The 21,097-nt window shown below is 31.7% G+C and overlaps 1 protein-coding gene across 8 annotated transcripts; it reads left to right on the top strand.

The window, feature by feature from the left end:
* Positions 1-209: 209 nt before the first annotated feature.
* LOC120346901 (uncharacterized) lies at positions 210-20,598 on the top strand. Of its 8 annotated transcripts, none has more exons than XM_039416690.2 (22): positions 210-3,218; positions 3,574-3,828; positions 5,544-5,644; positions 5,955-6,009; positions 6,689-6,807; positions 7,400-7,816; positions 8,008-8,086; positions 8,368-8,436; positions 8,912-9,060; positions 9,786-9,852; positions 10,387-10,438; positions 10,851-10,947; positions 11,040-11,147; positions 13,482-13,559; positions 13,975-14,007; positions 14,427-14,455; positions 15,206-15,273; positions 15,647-15,738; positions 16,369-16,560; positions 17,143-17,282; positions 18,002-18,204; positions 18,723-20,598. In XM_039416690.2, the coding sequence occupies exons 1-22, from the start codon at positions 704-706 to the stop codon at positions 19,265-19,267; spliced, it is 5,463 nt and encodes a 1,820-aa protein (XP_039272624.2). In that variant the 5' UTR covers positions 210-703; the 3' UTR covers positions 19,268-20,598. The 8 variants fall into 8 exon arrangements, with proteins under 8 accessions (XP_039272624.2, XP_039272623.2, XP_039272626.2 ...); XM_039416689.2 differs by having other exon boundaries at positions 5,541-5,644; XM_039416692.2 differs by lacking the exon at positions 11,040-11,147 and having other exon boundaries at positions 5,541-5,644.
* Positions 20,599-21,097: the final 499 nt, after the last annotated feature.

Below are 21,097 nucleotides of genomic sequence, written 5' to 3'. Positions count from 1 at the left end.
ATTTATGCTGCATGCCTGAGTGCTGTATGTGCTTGTATTAAACCTACATTTCAGATGCCCTCTCATGCTGAAGTGGCGATGCTTGTTAATCTTGTGTGCTGACTAACAGGAGTACCCTGGACAGAAGCAGGGTGTGTGAATAGTCAGTTATGGTACAATATTCTTATCTTTTTGGTAATATTTTAAGAACTGTGCATGCTCAGTGTGTATTGTCAGACAATTATTGTCTTGTTTTGCTGTTATATTTTACCTATAGCAGTATTCATTGATGTTTGAAGTAAACTTCACCTTGTGCATCATTACCTTTCCTTTATCAGTGAAATTCTTAGAAGTTGAGACAGGAAAATACTATTTTTAGTCCAGAAATATGATGGATAAATTAACTTCTACTGTAACTTCTCAATTAGAGATAAAGTGTTTAATGTTAGAGCAGAACATAGACAATCATTGTATTGGGCATTGTATCACAGTTTGACTTATAATATTATTCGATTTGTGCAATGTGCATGTCACTAACATTTACCTTCATATATGTGGATAGATATGAATCAGTAGATATTATCATCTTCATATTTTGCTAATTATCATCAAGTTTAGTGTTGGTTTGGTATAGTTATATAAATCTTTGAATAAAATTTAAGACGATGTATACAATAAAAGTTGAATTGTAAGCATTCAAAATAAAAAAAAAACTACATAGAAGATGGATGCAAGAGAGTATCAGGAATTCATCCAACAACAGCGAGATGAACATCTGAACATATTAGAGTTTGTAAGTGTCATACAAGAAAAAGAAATACAAAACGCAGGGGTATATTTCAAACAAAAACCTGTCATTAATAAAGAAAAGCAAGTCTGTAGTGGTCCTGGCATTCTTCACCAACTTAACTCTCCGATTGAATCAGAAGATCCCTTCTCAGCAAGCTTTGATGAGATATTGGATATTGAAGAGAAGTCTATTTTATCTTCACCTGGCTTTTTGAATTCTGTATCTTCAACTGATATGCTACATGATGATATATTTGAAGATTTTTTATCTGCCAACAACAGTTATTTAGATGAGTCACAACTGGAGCGAGGGAAGAACGACCGGAATGAGTTAACTGCAGATTTATCACCCGAAGAAAAAAATGAAAAACTCGATAAAATAGAACTCAAGAACTCAACATCCGTTTCAGAACCTGGTGGAAGTATACCCGACTCCGGTTCTCAGCAGTTATATGAGTCAAGTAGTGATAACTTAAGTGCTAATGAGGGAGACTACACATTAGAGTCTTCTTCTTCCTTTATAGATGATAAAAATCTTGATGTATTCAATGCTGAGAATTCTGCTGCTGGAGTCGTAACATGCAATGAAGAAACTGATGATAGATTTCTAAATGAAGTTTCCAGTGAATATAAAACAGTTGTGAAAAGTGATAATTCAGTGTTTGTGCCAGCAAACCAAACAGGTCTGCAATCTAAATTATGGGATGAAGAAAAAAAGAATCAAATTTGTGACGACTCGAAGGATCAAGCAGTTGATTCTTCTGAAAATATATCTAATATTCAACTGGTTCCGCAGAGTCAAGACGGAAAAACAAAATCTTCAGATATTTTAAGAGAAAATGGGCTTCACAAAGTTTCAGATTGTCTTACTGATGAGAGAGTGCCTCCAGAAGACATTACAACATCGATTTCAGACTTGCTAAGTAGTTCAAATGACAACAATGCATGTGACAACGAAGAGAATATTTCATCTAATCAAGTTAAAGAACACCCAAACACTGGCCCAATTAAATCAAATGACAGCACAGCATTTGTACAGTCAACATCTACCATCAATGGTCAACAAGAACTTGTGCAATCTGGATCAGAGGTTATGGACAGAACTATCAATAGTCTAGAAAATCGTGATAAATTTCCTGAGATTGATGAAGATGTTATGTACAATTCAAAAGACAATGAAGAAATAAATAATGAAGTAATATCGAATTCAATTGTTCTAACAACAGATTGCTTTGAACTAGCCAGTCTAAAAGATGATGTAAAAACAAGCAACGATTCAAAAAAGATGGACAAAAACATTTCTGATACTATTAATGAGTCAGTTGAAGAAGACTATGATTTAGAGATAACGGAAAGGCAAGCTACAACAACTGAACATGCGCTGGCAAAGAATGTTAGAAAAGAGTCAAGTACATCTATGAAAAGTGCAAGAGAAATTTTTTTTCAGTCAATGAACTTGAACAGTGCCAATTCTGATACCAAATCTCATGTACCTGCAGATAATTGCCTGCCACAAAGTGAAATTTTAACTAAAAATGATATAAAAATTAAAACGGGGAAATTCGTTGCAACAGACGACTCTAGTGTTGTCACTGATCTGCATGAGAGCACTGGAGTAACTGAAGGAGTTCAGTCAATGAACTTGAACAGTGGCCATTCTGATACCAAATCGCATGTACCTGCAGATAATTGCCTGGCACAAAGTGAAATTTTAATTGAAAATGATATAAAAATTGAAACGGTGAAATCTGTCGCAACAGACGACTCTAGTGTTGTCACTGATCTGCATGAGAGCACTGGAGTAACTGAAGTGCCTACTTCACAAAGCCATTACAAGTATGACCAAGAGTTACCCTCGAGCCCTGATATTCTACATACTGTAAGCTCAAGAATAGACTCAAAAATTGAGTCTGCATCAACTGTAAATTCTGAAATTTTAAAAAATAAAGATGAGTCCAGATCTGAAGATAGATTAGAAAATAAAAATCCATCAAAGGTGTCTCATCACTCTACATCAACTTCTTTAAAATATCAATCAGTTACAGATGAAAAATTACATCAATTAACGAAATGGTCTATTGAGAAAAAAAAGTTCAGTGTACAAGACAATTTTAAACAAAAGCGAGCCCTATTTGAAGAGGGCATTGAGAAACAACAACCTGAAAGAGGAAAATTGAGTCAACCTTCTGGGAAGGCTTCCAATTCTAAATACATGAGCACTATTTCCAATTTCAAATTGACCGGAGGTCATCGAAGTGTTAGATCACCAACTACAAGACAAGGATATGGTCTATCTGGTGATAGACAAATTACAGAAAGAAAGATACAATCAACAGCCAGCAAAGAAAATATTCAAAGTAAATCGATATCTAGTCATGAATTGCCTCCCCCTGTTCCGTCAATGCCAATTAACTATGATGCAGATCAATCCATGTCATATAAAGAAACAGGTCAGTAAATATTATAATGTGGACATGTCATTTGTTTTATAATACCCCTGTATTTTTATTTGCTGTATCACTGTCCTCTGACAAAATGAAAACATTTTCCATTCAATTTAGAAGCCATCATAAAAATTTTATAGTACCATTATGGACAATGCCTTTAATGGCAGATAAAATATTTAAATAAAGAAAACATGGTCTATTCATGTCCACCCAAACAGAACACATATATAAGTTGTGTAGGATTTTAAATGCCACTAGACTTTGGTAGGGCAATTGAATTGGTGTGTTCAATTACATTTTTGCTGATTTATAAGAAAGTTAATTATCTTGCTGAAATAGTGCATTAATTGTACCGTAGCTCTATTCGACTCAGACAAAAAGTTTCAATGCAGCAGTGTAATTTTCAATATTATGGAAAAAAAAACAATGCAAACGTCGACTTTTGAAATGAGAAGGGAAAAAGAGTTAGACGATATTTTGCATGATTTACAAGATACAGTAAATAAAATGGAAAGAGATTGTTTTGATGACAATTCGAATATGAAGACTGATCTTCAATATAAAAACTACAAGGAATCTAATAACAATTACATATTGCAGACAAATAATTCTGGTAATTTTGAATGTAATTGTTTTCATGGAATCATGTATGACTAGTGCATAGTAAAATCTTAGGTGTAAAACTTGTAATGCATCAAAACCACACAATCTGGTGTATACTGTGTTGTTGCATGTCATCATCACCATAGTAACCATTATGATGTAGTATAAAAATCGTTACCAGTTGTATCAAATAGATAGTATTAACTATGCTTGTTGATACCTCAAGTAATTTTTGTAGTGCTCGGAAATTGGTTGTCATCCTCCAATTTATATTCTAAGGCAAATCTTTATTGGCGGATGATGCCATAGTCAAAAGTTCTGTAAAGAGGATGTTCATGTTATCACACATGATATTGTAATATAATTTATATTAATACGCTTCACAAATTTGTCAAGTTTTATTCATGATTAGTATTCATGACAATCTGTAATTCTGAATAAATTGTCATTATGCTGCATTGAGTGTTGCAATGAGTGAGCAATAATTGTCGTAAAAGGAAATCATGAACGTTATCATGAGCTAATTACATCCTGTGTCGTGCATGTTTTATGAAATAGCTGATTTGTGAGTATACAAAATAAACAGATACACAGCCATATGTCAGTAGAATCAGTTTAAATTGCACAGTTTTGGAGACATGTGAGTGACAAGTGATATTCAATACCCAGGCTGCAATTTCTGCGCCGTTTGACAGAGAGCAAAGTATGAAAGCTAAGTAAAGAGCGGGCTAATTAGTTTGAAGTATAATTGCCAACCATATTTACCATTTCTTGATGTATAATGGAACTTATGAGTTAATTAACGGTTATGGTATAGAAAAAAAGTAGAATATGAACACTGAGGAAAAGAAAAGTCGACGAACCTTTGCTGGTGAGTTTTGATCTGTTTGATAAAACCAGATATAATAGATGGGAGGAATAACAGTTTCATCTATTTTTATATTGGAACAGTTCTTAATTCACCAAAGCCGTTTTCACTCACTCCGCATAAACCAAGGATCAAATCTGTTCATTTCTCTGCGAATATTAATAGAAATAAACACAAAAATACAACGAGAAAAGACCAAAATGTTGCAGTTCAGAGTATATCACCAAAGGATTCATTTCTCAGCATCCGAGGTAATTCTGTGCGTGATATGCTAGTGCAGAAGCTTGAACCAAAACGAGTTGCTTTAGTTCATGAACCCATAATTCAAAAATTCGTGAGACATGGTCTAGCGAAGTCAGATGAAAGGATACTACATGACTCTAGTGATGAAGGATATGAAAGCCTGGCAGAACTAGCAAACTTTTTAAGTAGCATAAATATTGGAACAAACCCCAACAAAGTCAGTGATAATGATGAGGAACGTCCATATACTGATGATGATATTGAACAAGTGTTGGAATCCTCAGAACTGTGTTTTGAGAATTGTCACATAACATCAAATAAAAACGTGGATATCCAAGCAGTTTCAGATAAACCAAGTAAAGATAACCAAATTCATTAAATGATGTTATATTTGATAAATAATGGTGTGTTTTTAAAATGGTTCAATGTTGAGTTCAAGCTCACATATTTGAAATTTGCATGAAAGTATCATCTGAAAGGTGTTGCTTGATATTAATCATGAGTAATATCATTGCATGTGCATGCTTTATTTATAATTGTGGTCACTTATATCCATGCAGCTAGTTCGTGATTTATATCGTGCTTGTTTGGAACAACATCTTATTTTATAGTAGATAAACCTGGAGAAGAAGATTTTGTTTGCCCTCCTTTGCCACCTCCACCATCTGAAGAAGACTTAGCATCCTATTCAGTCGAATCTCCTCCACCTGACAATGTAAGTCACTTTTATATTTTTTGATACACTTACTTATGGGTAGTTAGTTGTTAGCTTGATGCATATGAAAAAACATAGGGAGTTAACAGTACATTTTAGTCAATTTCAAGTGTCAGGCTATAATTGCCCCATCTGAATTTCTAATATTTAAAGCCCATGATAATTATTAAACCCTTTTAGAATGTTTATGTTAAAATATTATTATATGTCCTTAATTGTGCAACACATCACTTCTTAGCATCACACTCCATGGCATTCAAAATACCTCTCTTTTAAATTCAAATGTTGACCAATATTATTTTAATTTCAGAGTGATTCTCCCACATCATTGATATCTCCGGCCTACAAAGCATCATCTAATTTTCGTAAGTAATGTATGATAATCATCGGAAATCCTCCAGTTCATTAAGTCACGTCACATATTAAGACATCGTCTTTTACCAGACCGAAAATTCTAATATATCATTGTATTAGAGATAATAAATCCAACATATTTTTGATTGTTTGCTCCTTAAAAATAGGCATACACACATAAATACATGAACATAATAATGTTGTAGGATCATATTTTCATAATATGTTTCGTAATTGAATTATGGCGTTTAGTTACTATCGACTGATACTTCAATTCGCACCTCTGGTACTATGGGACATATGACATTTAATCATTTAGCGGTGGCATATCTGACTGGTTATTGTCAATTCCCAGACGACTGTTTGAGTTGCTAATATGTTTGACGTCATGAATTCATTACTTCACACAATCTATCCAGTTGAACGCGTTAAGATAATGAAATTTTTTGAACATTGTATGTTACTTTGCATAAATTGGCTATGATTCAACAGCTATTACTATACATTTCCCTTGAGAATTTCGTAGGCAAAGAGTTTCAGCTAATGTTTTTATTTTCTCCTCAACTCAGTAAAGGTATGCCACTATCAAGTTTCATTCGTATTTATTAATGCAGGTGACAGTAGCCCACTTAACATATTTGCTTTTAGATTAGTTGAGGTATCTTCATATCAAATTTTATGTTTGTGTAGGTGTTTGGACTTCAGGTAACAATAGTAAGACAAATGGTGTCACAAAAGAAGACAAGTCAGATTTATTAAAGAACTCTGCACTGACTGGTTTTAGAAGTGTTGCAAGACCAGTATCAAAAGTAATAAAAAATTTTACATCTATATTAGGTATCATCAAAAATGTATGGTATTTTTCTCTGTTGAGGGTTATTGAAAATAAATTTAAGAAAAAGTCGATTTTAGTCATCGCAATGAAGAGTTCATTTTAAATCATTGATTAGTTATAATTCGTAGCTGAGCATATTTGATATATACAATGATGTCAGACAATAATGATGATTGATATTATGATTTAAGTTTTTTCTGTCTTATTATGTCATTTTACAAGTGAATTCCATTTCTTGGTTGGTATTTAACTATCTACAACAGTATAGCATGATGAAATTACTTTTTACTGTGGCCTAGTATGCTCTGTGAATTTTTAAAGTTATCAGAAGCATTTGAATAAACCTATTATGGTATAGTGATAGTTGCCTGTAACCTTATACAGTTTTATATATTCCCATTTCATACTTCTTTTAAATGTACTGTACAAAAATTGTCCATGGGTAAGAATAACTTTTCCAACTATGTATTCTATACTGACTCATGAATTTCAATTTCCTTCTCCCAAGTTCTTCATGAGTTATCACTTGCTAAAAGATACCTTTTGCTTTCTTTGTTCCTTTCTAGAATTCTATTTCAAACACGTATTCTACTCCTTGTTTATCTTCTTCTTTACTTCTTCTGAATGCTAACTGTAATAACAACAATATTCACAACATCAACGGATTAATTCCTACATGCTTGGATTCATCTTACGAAAGTTTGAAAAACATGCCACGGAATGACAACAACAGTGGGTTGGTCCACAAAACAACTGTGAATATAACTCTAGCAAATCACAATGATGGTTCTGTAAATAAAACGACCTCAGATTCAAAGAAATTGAATACCATTCCGAACACTATGAAGTCTGATTTGAATCACAAAACAAAACAGCATTGTAGGATGCAAAATGAGTTATTGAACACTTCACAATCAAGGACAATATCTCCTATCAATGGTCGTCAAGTTACACTTCTACGGGATACTCGGCACATCTTGATTGTATATTATTTTTCTTCTTTTTTCCATTTCTTCTATTTTCTATATATAGCAGATCGTTTTGTCCATTTTCATAAAATGAGTAAAAGTATAAAAGTTGGTTGTTATCAGCATTAAATTATTTTAAACTAGTGGCAACATCAGACAGAATAGTTTTTTACTCAAATGTTTATCTTTTTATATGATTCTTACAGAAATCTGGACAAGGCCCAGGAAAATCTACAACCACAACTCAATACACTTTACCAAATAAAGAATTTCCACAGACATCAGGTTGGTCCATATTTCAAAGTTTTAAGATAAAAGGGCAAATGCAAAAATTTAAAATCAATTTCACTTGAAAATTTCACTTGCTCCCGTTTTGTAATCACAAACTGACTGTTTGTAGATTGATAATTTAAGGAGAATCTTCCTCATTTTCCATGTTTCCACATAGTTCTTTGTTTGCCAGTAGTTTCAAGCCGGTTTTCCTGGAAGTTAGTTGCCAGCATCGACTAAGGATTCAATGTTTATAAGGCCAACTTTATGCTATTGTACATAACTAAATTTTTTAGAAAATGTCAGAGTTACATCAGAAAAAGATTTACCAGAAGGTGCTGTGTATGAAACCCGAACCATCGAAGGTAATTTTTATCCTGTTTTAATTTCTTAGTTTGGGAAATCTAGTTATGTCCAACTGGCAGCTAGTATTTGGAATGAATGGCAATTATAAGACAGCAACTATCTGTTGGTTGTTTTGCTCATAAACCACAGTGCAGTATCTTTTGTGTCAAATTAACTTTTTTGCTGGTTGGAAACAATAAACTTGACTTGACTAATTTAATATTTTTGGGTGAGCGAACACGTACCACTTCTTTTGACAACACCTTTCAATCAAAATCTGTATATTTCAAAACTTACTTTTAAGTTTTTTTTTTATTCTCCTGATTCTGTAATCAGTTTCATTTATTTTGTTTTTATCAACTTTTTTCATCTTTTATGCGGATTATGGATTCCAATTGAACTTATATGGTAAGCAAATTCCACTACTGCTAATTGGTAGAATTCACACTAAACAGTAACAAATACCTAATCCAAATTCTATTTTGCTACATTCAGGAAATATGCTTCACACTGACACTTACTATCCTGCACCAGGAGGAGAAAAAGTATTAGAGAGAACTAAAAAAACAACAATAATAAGGGCTGAGCATCACGGTGGAATAGGGCCCACTGATGAGCAAGGATTGCCTGTAGCATTGAGAAGTGTATGTTCTGTTTATGAGTTATCCATTCTTTTCCATTTTCACACATTCACTCCAAACAAAGCTCCGAACAATCAGCCATTGATATGCAAGAAGCTATTATATTTTGGAAGTACAATGGGTGAACAATGCCAAAACAAAAGAATTATTGTACTTCTAAAATATAGGATGTGAATGTTATTTTCGCCTTTTGAACGGAGGGACATTCTATTAGGTTTTGAAAAATGTTAATTTCAACCCTTTTTCAATATATCTAATTTTAACATAAGAGCATATTGACTGTGAGAATACCCCAATTTATAAAATTTTGAATGCTGAGGTTCGAGTTGTATGAAAAAACTTAAGATAACCCTCTTTATTATTAATTAACTAAACATGTGCCTCTTGCACAGAGGACATGCTATTAGGTTTTGAAAAATGGCAATTTTACAACTTTTTGACATTATTGTACTTCTAAAATATAGGATAGAATGTATAGGAGGACACATATTTACCATAATTCCTAGTATAGAGAAAACACTACCTAAATAATTTATTCTATTTAAAAAAAAAATATCACACATTTTATATTTGATTTCGTTTATTTTTTGAATTCTAGTTCATTTGGTTTTGAAATAGAATATATTGATCTTTTGTATTCTCTTGTATTGTATTTTTTTCTTTTAGCCATGCAATAAATAATATGATGATTAATATTAAAGATTATTAATATTAATATTTATTTTTAGACTGTAGAAAATCAAAAAGCATGGTATAAAAATATGTTCAAGCAGATTCATAAGTTTGAAAATGAAGGTTAGTATAACAAAATTATTCTTTATACAATGTATTCATATGCCTTTTGCTCTTAACAAGGCTCTGCACAAGCACAACTGCTAGGTAAGGAGATACTTTAGTTCTGAAAAACCAGAATCCTTCCAGTTCGACACTACCTACCCAATTTATTACACCATGGGTGAGGTGCTGGGCACGGTATTTAAACCCAAGATTTCAACTTGCAATGCAATCACAGTTAAGTTTAATACTTTAACTACTAGGCCACCAACTCATTACAAAAGTACAATTCAATAACTAACTTCAATGTCTCTATGAGAGGTAGCCACGATGTCCATCACTAGTAGTTAATACTTAAGAATTAATACAAATCAATTGCCGGTACTAGCAGAGCTGGATGCGGAGCCTGGAGCCGCTTCCATGAAACTGCCTTTGTACCGGGACCGAGAGTGATTTGTACGAAAGGTACAATGAAAGAATATTGGTCTTTTAAAATTTTTCATCATCAATGACTTATATTTTGTTTTTAACTATGAGATCATTTTTAATCTTTAGATAGTGAACAACGACATAATGATGCGGATCCACATGATGTCCAAGATGAAAGGTAGGCTTGTGTTGTTTTGATCTTTGCTTTATGTGTAGATTTCAATCTATTTGATTGACAGTACATTAAACAATTAACTGCACGGCCTGAAATTCTATTTCAAAACTAAAGTCTTATCCTTGCTATGCATATATTAAATTTATTTGATTGACAACGTATAAAGAATTAACGACCCACAGCCCGAACGTTTTTTTGAAAATTGGGTTTCACTCACTCAGTATTGCCAAAAGTACATTAATTTGTAGATGGTTCTTATCCTTGCTGTGCATACATTCTTAATTTTAAATTGTTCGATCCCCTGTACGTATTTATAGGATATATGCTGTTTCCAGTGTTTTAATATTCAGTATGATATACATTAATATTTTCAGTGGTATAATTGTATGCTGATCAATTTCTATTCTCATTTCAGGCCTGTTGTCTCCCAAGCTCCTACTTATAAACCAAAAAAGTTGGGTCGCATAACGGATTATGCACCCTCAGATCCATATATTGTAGAAAACAAGCCTGTGAGTAGTAATTACTTATATTGTAACTCAATTAGGTAATTATAATCAATTAATTATAAATAAATTATAATAATATTGACATTACTTGACAGAAAAAGAGCAATAGTGATTTTTCAATATGGCGTAAGACAGAATTAAAATCTTCAAATAAAACACCCTCATTAGTTCAAAAAAATGGCAATGAAAATACACTCAGCTTTGTAAGTACAAGCATTTTGTCACTGAATAGAGTTGCATGTTGCTGTTTGTCATGTTCGCATAGTTCAGTATAAGCAATTGACGAGCATATAATGAAACTTATTTGTTGAAAGTTTACAACAATCTTGCTTATGCTTATGGAATTGTAATAGAGTATCATTGTGATTATTCTCATGAAGGATTTGTAGTATCCCTTCAAAAGGATCACATAATTGATTAGTTTTTAACATTATTTTAATCAGCAACATGTTTTAGGAAACGCAATCTTTATCATAAGCTATATTTGGGTTTGAACGCAAGAAACATGCTATGGTGTGATGTCCTGAAAGTTGCATAATGATATGGCATATGCAGGACTCAGGAATGCCTTGCCTTAAACTAACCAAATATTGAATATACTCGAAATTTTTGAATACTCCAGAATGATGTAAATAAGTCTACAAAATTCATAAAGCTTGTTATAGCTAGGGCTGGGAATGGTTAACCGTTTAATCGGTTAACCGATTTTAGATGGTTAACGGTTGCGATTTATTTTAACCGTTAACTGACATCTCAGGTACAAATCATTTTTATAATGTACAATTTCTTCACAAATGATTACGTCATCGCAAATTTATCTCCTGTGGCGTTAAATTCAAAAGAATATCACTAACTGTATTGGTAAGGACTCAATAAATGTGAAAAATAATTGAAGTACCAAGATTGCTGATTATGAAAATTTGACAATGATAAATTCAGAATCAGTTTTCGGTCGAAATATATCTTTCACGATTTTATTGCAAAATCATATATTCAATGTCATCCAACAAGTGCACAGTTGATGCTGTTTTTCTTTATGATATGTTAGAGTGGGATTTACTCGTCGAAAACTGAAAATTTGTCATATAAATGACATTCAATAACGGATTCGGGTTTCACTAAAATACTTCCATATGCCCGAAGCACGCTGCATATCTCTTGCAGCAGAGAGATCATAAAACTATCTTCATTCGTGAATAATTTTGAGCGATATCGGGTAGAGATCACTCGAAATTGCTTTGTAACCATTGTGACGTAACAAGCTAAAATTATTACGTTAACTGTTTAATTTTACTTGGTTAACGATTAAAGTGTTTTCCCTGAAATTCCCAGCCCTAGTCATAGCTTTTGGCTAGTTATTTTTCTGACATTATGGATTTAATATGCTCTAAAACTCACAGGAATTCGTATTGACCGTTATCATTTCCAAAAATATTTATTTATATGTGAGTTTTAGCTCAAATTGGGAGATATGACACTAAATTGAACAATTCCAATCTGAGAATGAAAGCTCTCTACTACCATCTGACTGTGAAACTTATTTAACAAAAATCGGCTGGGGATACAGGAACACACTCCATGTTACCCTTTACTTAATTGTATTTAGGTCACATTATTCTTTTTAACACCTATGATTAAAGCATGATACGACACATAATGCACTGATGCCATGAAGCCATTAATAAACATATATATGCTAGCTTGTACTTGAAATATAAATAATATCAAATTTATTACAAAGTTCAAGTTGTATAAAAACACTTCAATAGTTTTGTTGTGTTATTGTTTTGATAGCATTTTAAATGTAAAAATGAACTCGAATTATGTAAAGTGGTTATTTGACGTAATTGTATAGTTTGTATATGTTTATTTCATCCAGTTGCTCTTGTATTAAGTGTTGTAAATGGGCTCTCAAATCTTTATTACTTCCTGAACTTGCTTTGCATTTGAATGCACCATATATCTGTTTTTCTCTTTCTCTTATATTTATTCAAAAGTTGTGTTCTGGTTGTTGTTCAATAGTTATACAGTTGATATTTTATTGTTAGATGGTATCTTGTCTGGAGTTGTTACATCTGTGAGATATTAGCCAGATAAGATAGTTTAATATTTATGTTTTGAATCATGAACTCTTGCAGAGAAATAATTGTCACCCCTTTTGTTAGTCTTCAGTAGATCATAAGATGTTTGCAGTGAAATGCATTGCATGGTATTCATAATGTTTTGCATTTTTTAACTAGTTTTGGAATTGTCATGAAATGGTGTTGTCGAATAAAATACTTCTGTATGTTCTGATAAATATGTATTAATAAAATAAACATAACGAAACCAATGAAATTGTCTTCAAATTTTTTTAAATATATTTTATTTACTTAATTTTGACGTTCCAAATTACAAAATAAAAACGTAAGTTTCCAAACTTCAAAACAAAAAATTCAAATTTATCTTGGAGATACGATTTCTTATTGATATTATTGAGAGATGTGACATTGTTTCAACTTATCCACGTTACACAAATGTTTCATTTATTCCAATAGAAGCGAAGTCCGAGTTTGGAGGATTTTATTCAGCAAGAATGGGATAATTATTTTGATGATATCTTCAAACCTAGTGCGGTGAGATTGAAGATGCGTTGATGTTGTAATAATCAGTTTGTTTGTATTTGTCAGTAGCAAATTATTTTAGAATCTCATGCAGAGTTGACAGTAATGCCCAAAATAAATAATATTCAGTGCCCAAATATTCAGTGAGTTAATTGTAACAATTCAGTTATTCGTATTATTGGAATGTTGTATATATTGACATGGTGAAAAAATCGTCAATTTTTTCTAGAATACCATTTTCATACTTGCTTCTGTTGTTGATGTCAGTTATATACGAAACAGTGAAAGTGTAAAATTTATTTGGTGAGGGTATCATTGAGTTAGCAAGTTTTTCTTTCATTTCTCTCACTTTCTCTTGTGTTGTCTTCTCTGTCAATCCTTTTTTCTTCTTCTTATCAATTATTCTCTCTCACTTTCCTCCTTCAAGCCCAAGCAATTCTGGCACACTGAAAACATGCAGGTAAGAAATTCAGCATAATCCAATAATCATTCGATTTTTTGGTTTTATGAATAATCAATGAAAGCGTTGTTCAAATTTATTTTATTAATATCTTTTAGATTGCATATATAGATTTTATGTTTTCAGGTTGAATAATTTTGTGTTTTTCTAATGGCCACTTAACAATAACATAATTACTGAAATGTTATGATGTTATGACTTTCACATTGTCTTAAAATCAAACATGAAAGATTTTCTGAAGTAAAGGCAATGGGAACTATCCCGTCATAATACATAATATGAGTTCCCCAGAGATCAGCATTGAGCTTACCCAATCAAATTGAGAGCTACTCACTAGAAAAACGAATAATAATAGCATATTTGATATTTCTTTTTTTAAAACATGTCATTATTTCAATTTTTCATTATTTTGTTATCAGGCAGAAAAGATTCCACCAGCGTCAACAAGGTATGATAATAGCAATATTGAAAATAGCAATTAAAACCTTAAACTAGGTAATTTTCGTATTTGCAACTTGAGATTTTGAAAATAAGCAATATATGCAATGAAGGTCACTGATGCAGTTCTTTGGTTTATACTTGATCTTGATTGATTGAACATGTTAAGTGATTCATCAATTTGGGCATGTTATTGATTAGCAAGTGTAAAATATAACACTTGTGCTTTGTGGCTCAGTTGCTATGAACTAGAAAAGATGGCTGGAAGAATTAAGTATGTTGATTTGTATGATTGGGTTAAAATATGAAGTCCAATAAACATGTTATATCCATGACATCATTTTGTTTCTTCTCTTAATTACGTTATAATGCTTTATGTTCCCCTGGGTATAGCTTACTGTGGTATACATAAAAATGCATTGTGTTATATATACCATATGTCAGAGTTGTGTTGTGGTGTAGAAAGAAAAATGAATGATGATAGCTATTCGTAAATTTAAAATTTAATTTCTTTTGAATTGGTATTTTTTTATACTTGGGAACACTCGATAAAATTCAGAATGAGGTATTTCCTGGACGCAGTATATAAAGCATGCGGTGATTTTAATAGCGACCAAATTGCAGCCAATATTGATCTGCATTTGGTATGAGAAATACACAGCATTGCATTGGTTATTCTAGCAGAGATAAGCAAGTGAAGAGAGTATTTCAAGATTTATTATCAATGTAGAGAATTTTTTTTTATATATTTTTATTGCAGTCACAAGCCTCATTGGCAAGATAAATCAGAAAAGAAATCGCAAAGTGTGGAATTGGTTCATGGAACAGGTTCGTTTTTATTTTTATTTATTTGAACTGATTCACAGCAGGATTTGCATTTGTAGGATTTTGTGAAATAATTTTTTTGATTGAAGTTAATAACTTGCTTTAAATTATGTCCTTGAAATCTGAATGCTAATAAAATATTTCATATATTTCTAAATTAGTAATGACATCATGGGTTAGCTGTTGCGTATATCGTGATTTAACTGTAAATGGATTAGTTTAAAAGGTTTCAAGATATCAAATAAAAGAGTGTAAATATTATAAATTAATATAGACTGAATTGTCAGAACTTAAAAATTATGAGGTCACATAATCGGACATAAATCCCTTCACCAAAAGTCCTATTTTGATCAGTAATATATTTCACTTTCCACAGACTACAGTTTGAAAGACAACTTCACTATGGCTGATCATGTTGTAATGGAACCAAAGCATGTTGTGACAATGCACCCTGTAAAGCAACAAAAGGTAATATTTTATAAATCAGGGATGACGGTTATTTCACTATTGCTGATCAAATGTGTCCAAATTCTGATCGAATGTAAATCTACAGAGAATTATGTGTAGCCTACATGTAAAAAATCAATTTTTAGGTGTGTGAACAATGAATATTATTCATTGAATATCATGCACTTGAACTTGATGTATATTTTGTAACTTCTGCAGCATAAATGTATGTTCATTTTTATAAGTAACATACAAGTTTTTTTTTTTGAAATGGGGCAATCTCTTTAATAACAGTATATGGTCTACAAATTGATTTTTGACAAAATTTAGGTTTGCCCACTTATCCGTGTAGCGCACCCCGTTCAAAATTCACTACCTATTTGTATGGAAGGATGGTTGTATTTTAAACATAGATCTTTTTGTTTTAGAAAGGTTTAAAAAATGGAAAATTTGAAAAGGGGACTAGCCAATGTATATATTACATGCTTACTTTTGAAATGAGCAATATTTACTGATTGATATGTAACAAAAGTATCGAATTATGATGTTATTTTTGTCTTTTCTTTACTCTGAATTCTCAGTCTATATCAAATATTTATCTTTAGTTTATAATTCTGTAATTTATTATAAATTTTGAATCATTCATTGCAGGAAGAAGAAATGTCACAGAAAAAGCGTCAACCGGCAAAAGCCAAGTTCAACTTTGTTGCACAAACAAATAAACAAATGACGTTAACAAAAGATCAAATTGTAATCATTACTCGTGATGTGAATAAAGATTGGTACGAGGGTCAAACTCCTGATGGAAAACATTCTGGGATGTTTCCAGTTTCGTATGTTGAGGTATTGATTCATTTATCTTTCACTCATTCAACCCGCATTGTATAAATAATTACTAGAAAAGGAGTTTTATATTAATCTCCATTGAGGGAAAGTGATATGTAATAAGAGAGTGTATGATTTACACAAACAATGTCTAACTGATCTAAAACATAAACAAGGAACCTGCTTGCTACCTGTAATAAACAACAGGATGTTGGGTGTGAAATATATAACTGGTTGAATGTTTTCAAAAACATTAAAATGGAATGTAACTATCAAGTAATACATGAACTATTTTACAAGGGCGAGGATTCCAGCAATCCTTATGCATAGAATCGTTACACAGCATATGAAAACCACACAACCTAATGATCAGCATATCAAGTGTTCTTTTTACACTGGACACATTGTATATTTGAACAATTTTTCTCTTTTTATTAATAAATATATTCAAATATTAACGTGAACATCAGTCAATCATAAAATTATATTGCCTTATATTGTGCTCATGGAATGATATTTGGTTCAGTTATTGGAAACTAAATATCCATTTGAAGGTGTAATTACATCAACCAATTTATCAAAATAAACATTTTTCATCAGATATTGAATCCTGCTGCTGCAAAACCACTTCGACGAGGTCGTGCCCGAGCAAAATTTGATTTTAAAGCAATGGACCCAAAACAATTGCCATTGAAAAAGGGAGATATTGTTGAGTTAATAGAGAAGGTTGATGCAAACTGGTAAGTAATTATTGCGTATCTCATTCTCACGCAATCTTTTATATATCCATATAATGAAAAGTCTTCATAATGTACAAAAAGTTGAAATGGTGAAAATTTATAAACTACAATACGATCAAAATTATTTTATCAATATTTGCATGAATACTTTAAACTTTGTTAATCTTCAACTAGAATACTCCAACATCCATAAGTAAATTTGTATTCAAAAATATAATTATACATTATATCCCTTTCAATGTTCAACTTTTAAATTAAAATAGACATATGTCAGTTATTAACGTGTTTTTTGAACTTTTTAAAATTGAATGCTTTTTCATGTTGTCTGATTATTGTTTTCATGAATTTTCATATTTCATGAGAATACTTCAATTACTCATTATATTGCATACCATGTTTATCTTATCGCGAGTAAATAACACAGATTAGTTGTTTCTGACAGTTGAATTGTAAAAACTATATGTTATGGCATCTCATTAGAATATATAGACTATTATTTGACTAAAATATTACAGTGGTACCACCGCACTACTAATTTTAGGTAGACTCCCAATATTGAACAAATTGAAAAATAGTTTTAGCAAAACGATGCGAAATAAGTTGCATTTATTTTCAACACTGTGTAGGTGGATGTTGTTAAATCACCACATATTCTTGTTACATGTTTCTAAAACTTTATAGGAAGTTTGTGGTTAATTATCTCATATTTAAAACACCAGGTACAAAGGTTGCATTGGTCAAAAATCTGGAATACTTCCATCAAATTATCTAGAGGTTGAGCGAGAACCAGAACAAAAACCGAAAGCTGCTGGCAGCAATAAAACTAATCAGTCATCAATAAGCACTAAACCCCAGAAATCAGCAACATACAATCATAGTGCAACTATGTCAAGTAGTAGTTCCAATAGTGGTGAGCCAGATGGTAAGTAGATTGTTTATACTAACTGGTATTGAATTATGAATATTATTTTGATATACTTTAGGAAGGCATCACACAGATAAAAAGTTGTTGCTCGGTTTCCTTTTTAGGATGGAATTATTTATATTTGAAACCTGCTTTATAAGTTAAATAATGTATATTTTTTGAATGCCTGATTCCTCTTATTTCCAATCATGTATTGTAATTTATTTCATCTACGATTTCTTAGAATTCTACTACAAAATTTTGCTTTCATTCAAAATGGAAACATTGATTCATATTTTTAAATATTGTGAGTGAATGAATGCTTGCAACGCTGCAAGTAAGAGAAAGGGTCGTTGAGTTGTTTTTCATTGGAAAGAATCAATAATTCAACTAGAAGAGATAGAAAGTCTAATGCTTTGACCACTAGGCCACCTAGCCCAGGAAAATAATATTTGTTACTGTCTTCCAAGGACACTTTTTAACACTTTATTGTGCCGTTTTCCAAGCATCACTGTAGTACATATTTTGTGTTCCAGACAAAGAAAAAATGTCAAAGGCATCCTTCCTTGCTAATGCTGTTGTAAAAAGTAGAGTTGGCTTGAATAAACCGCATGAAAGAAGAGGAGAATTTGATATTCCTGAACTTGATGATGAAGCCATGGGAATATCACACGGTGTAAATGGCAAGCATACATCGCAAGATTCATATGATACAACAATATCGACAACATCAAGTAGTTTGCATAGTGACTTAGGTCAGAATCTTCAAATAAGTAGCAAACCAGCTGATGTGACTTCGAGCATATCATCATCAACATCATCTCACAACGAATCAGCGAAAATTGAAGAATCATCCGCACAGAAAGATGTAAATGAAATTCTCGATGATGGTTTTCCAACTCAAGAGAAGCATGTTGCGTTGTATCCTTATATTCCACAGAATGAGGACGAACTTGAACTCAAGGGAGGAGATATTGTGCAAGTTGTTGAGAAGTGTGATGATGGATGGTTCGTCGGAACATGCGAGCGCACTGGTGCGTTTGGAACATTTCCTGGAAATTATGTTTATGCTGTAGAGTAAAAATAGCAGTGATTCTTTGATTTATTTTCTTTATTCGTCCTCATTCTGCCTACATATCTTGCAATGTAAATTACAATAACAGTTTGTGATGCCGCCAGTACTAAATACCAAAGTCGGACATATCTATTTAAATAAAGTAAGCAAGTAAATACATTTCACAGTTTTCGTTATGACTAACAATTAGAAAAATTTACTACAAAGTTAATACTGTAGCCCTCTAACATGATCGATTGCTGAAGATGCTATATACCAAATGTTCTGCAGCCTGTCCTTCTTTCCATTATTTTTGCATCAGAAAGGACTTTATTTTATAAGTAAATTAATATAATTTTGCATCCAACTAGTTTTGTACATAATAATTGTTTAAAGTCTAATAATATAAAGCACAACAAGTTTTGGAAATCGTCATTTGAATATCCTAAACAGAATTAAAACACTCAACCTCGTTCTAAATATTCATACATGTGATGGAAACCATGGAAATGTTGTTTTAGGTCTCTGCAAATTTTTATGAAAACATTCATGTGGGTTTAATCTGTCTCTGCTCATTTTCAACATGCAACAGTCGGAGTTGAAAACAAAAAAAAATATCAAAATAATATATTGAAAATATTTTTTATGTACGTTTTCCAATGAACAATTAATATTTGATACTAATTAAATGATTGAGTTTAGTGTTGGAATAAAAATTCCCTACCTAATCATAATCTGTAGTTTTTACACAATTATTTGCTATCTGTAATTAATTCTGATGGTATTCGTATTTTGATTTGTTCACATATGTCCCCGTGTCACTAAACTGAGAAATGTAACCTGAAGTTTTGCATTTTTGCTGCTTGTTTTGATTTGTGGGTAGTCAAGTATAAGACTTTGATGAAAGACTTCATTCATACAAAATTTTTCATATAATTGATTATGGAATCAGCAATATCATTTTTTCTAGCGTAGTGATGTGTTGGTATTTTTTAATAGAATGGTATTGTCTTACGGAGTAAATTTGACTTTTAATGAAGGATCAGTCGATGTATATGGTTGATGTATGCGTATTTGGAACTTGTTTCTACTAGTAAAAATTGTACAGGCGTTGAATGTGTCAGCTTGTTCACTGCTGTTGTTTTATGATTTTTTTCTTAATTTGCACTTTCTATAAATATATAAACAATCGTGATTTTCTGGTATTCTTTTTCTTCTTCTAACTTTCACTCAATGTATCATAAAATTAATTTGTATTGTTTAATTAATTGTCATTAGTAAATCATTGGTGAGATATTTACTGCATGCAATTCACTACTATATTATTATTAAACATTGTTGCTTTTGTCTTCTATCTATTTTTCGAATCTTATGAATGTCCAGGAATGGTTTTCGGGTCATTATTGTAAGGAAAAGAAAGAATTTCTCTGAAAGATTTTGAGTTAAAAATGACCATAGCTGTCCATTGTTAGGTATACTGGACTGTTTTGATGTTTAAAAAAAATGTGGTTCCTTGCGTTATAGAGAGTTTCAGATCATGTTACAGAATTTAATGATTTTCACTCATACTTTGTTGAATTTCGTTAAACATAAAATTAAACTGGAATAAGTAATAAATCTCAGCGTCGACAATGTATATGGCGTTATACTTATCTTGTATATTTCACCAGATAACATCTGTCGATTGTCACTAAGCAAACTCGGATGTATGTTTCGTTTCTTCACGATAAGAATAAATTTAATTTGCTTTGTGTAATTCTTATATAAACAACACCTAGTTTATGCGTGTCATCAAGAGCCCATACTTGATTGAATATAATAAACGCTCGCGGGTATTTCCGGATTCTCGTTATTCTA

Source organism: Styela clava, chromosome 11, assembly GCF_964204865.1.
Source record: "Styela clava chromosome 11, kaStyClav1.hap1.2, whole genome shotgun sequence".
Lineage (NCBI taxonomy): Eukaryota > Metazoa > Chordata > Ascidiacea > Stolidobranchia > Styelidae > Styela > Styela clava.
This window is presented reverse-complemented; position numbering and strand designations above follow the sequence as displayed.

Excerpts from the sequence above, each read along its gene's own strand:
- LOC120346901 (XM_039416689.2), top strand. The coding sequence starts at position 704 with ATGGATGCAAGAGAGTATCAGGAATTCATCCAACAACAGCGAGATGAA. Across the intron at positions 3,219-3,573 it reads CATGTCATATAAAGAAACAG|CTCTATTCGACTCAGACAAA; the intron begins GTCAGTAAATAT and ends ATTGTACCGTAG. Across the intron at positions 15,274-15,646 it reads GGAATTGGTTCATGGAACAG|ACTACAGTTTGAAAGACAAC; the intron begins GTTCGTTTTTAT and ends CACTTTCCACAG.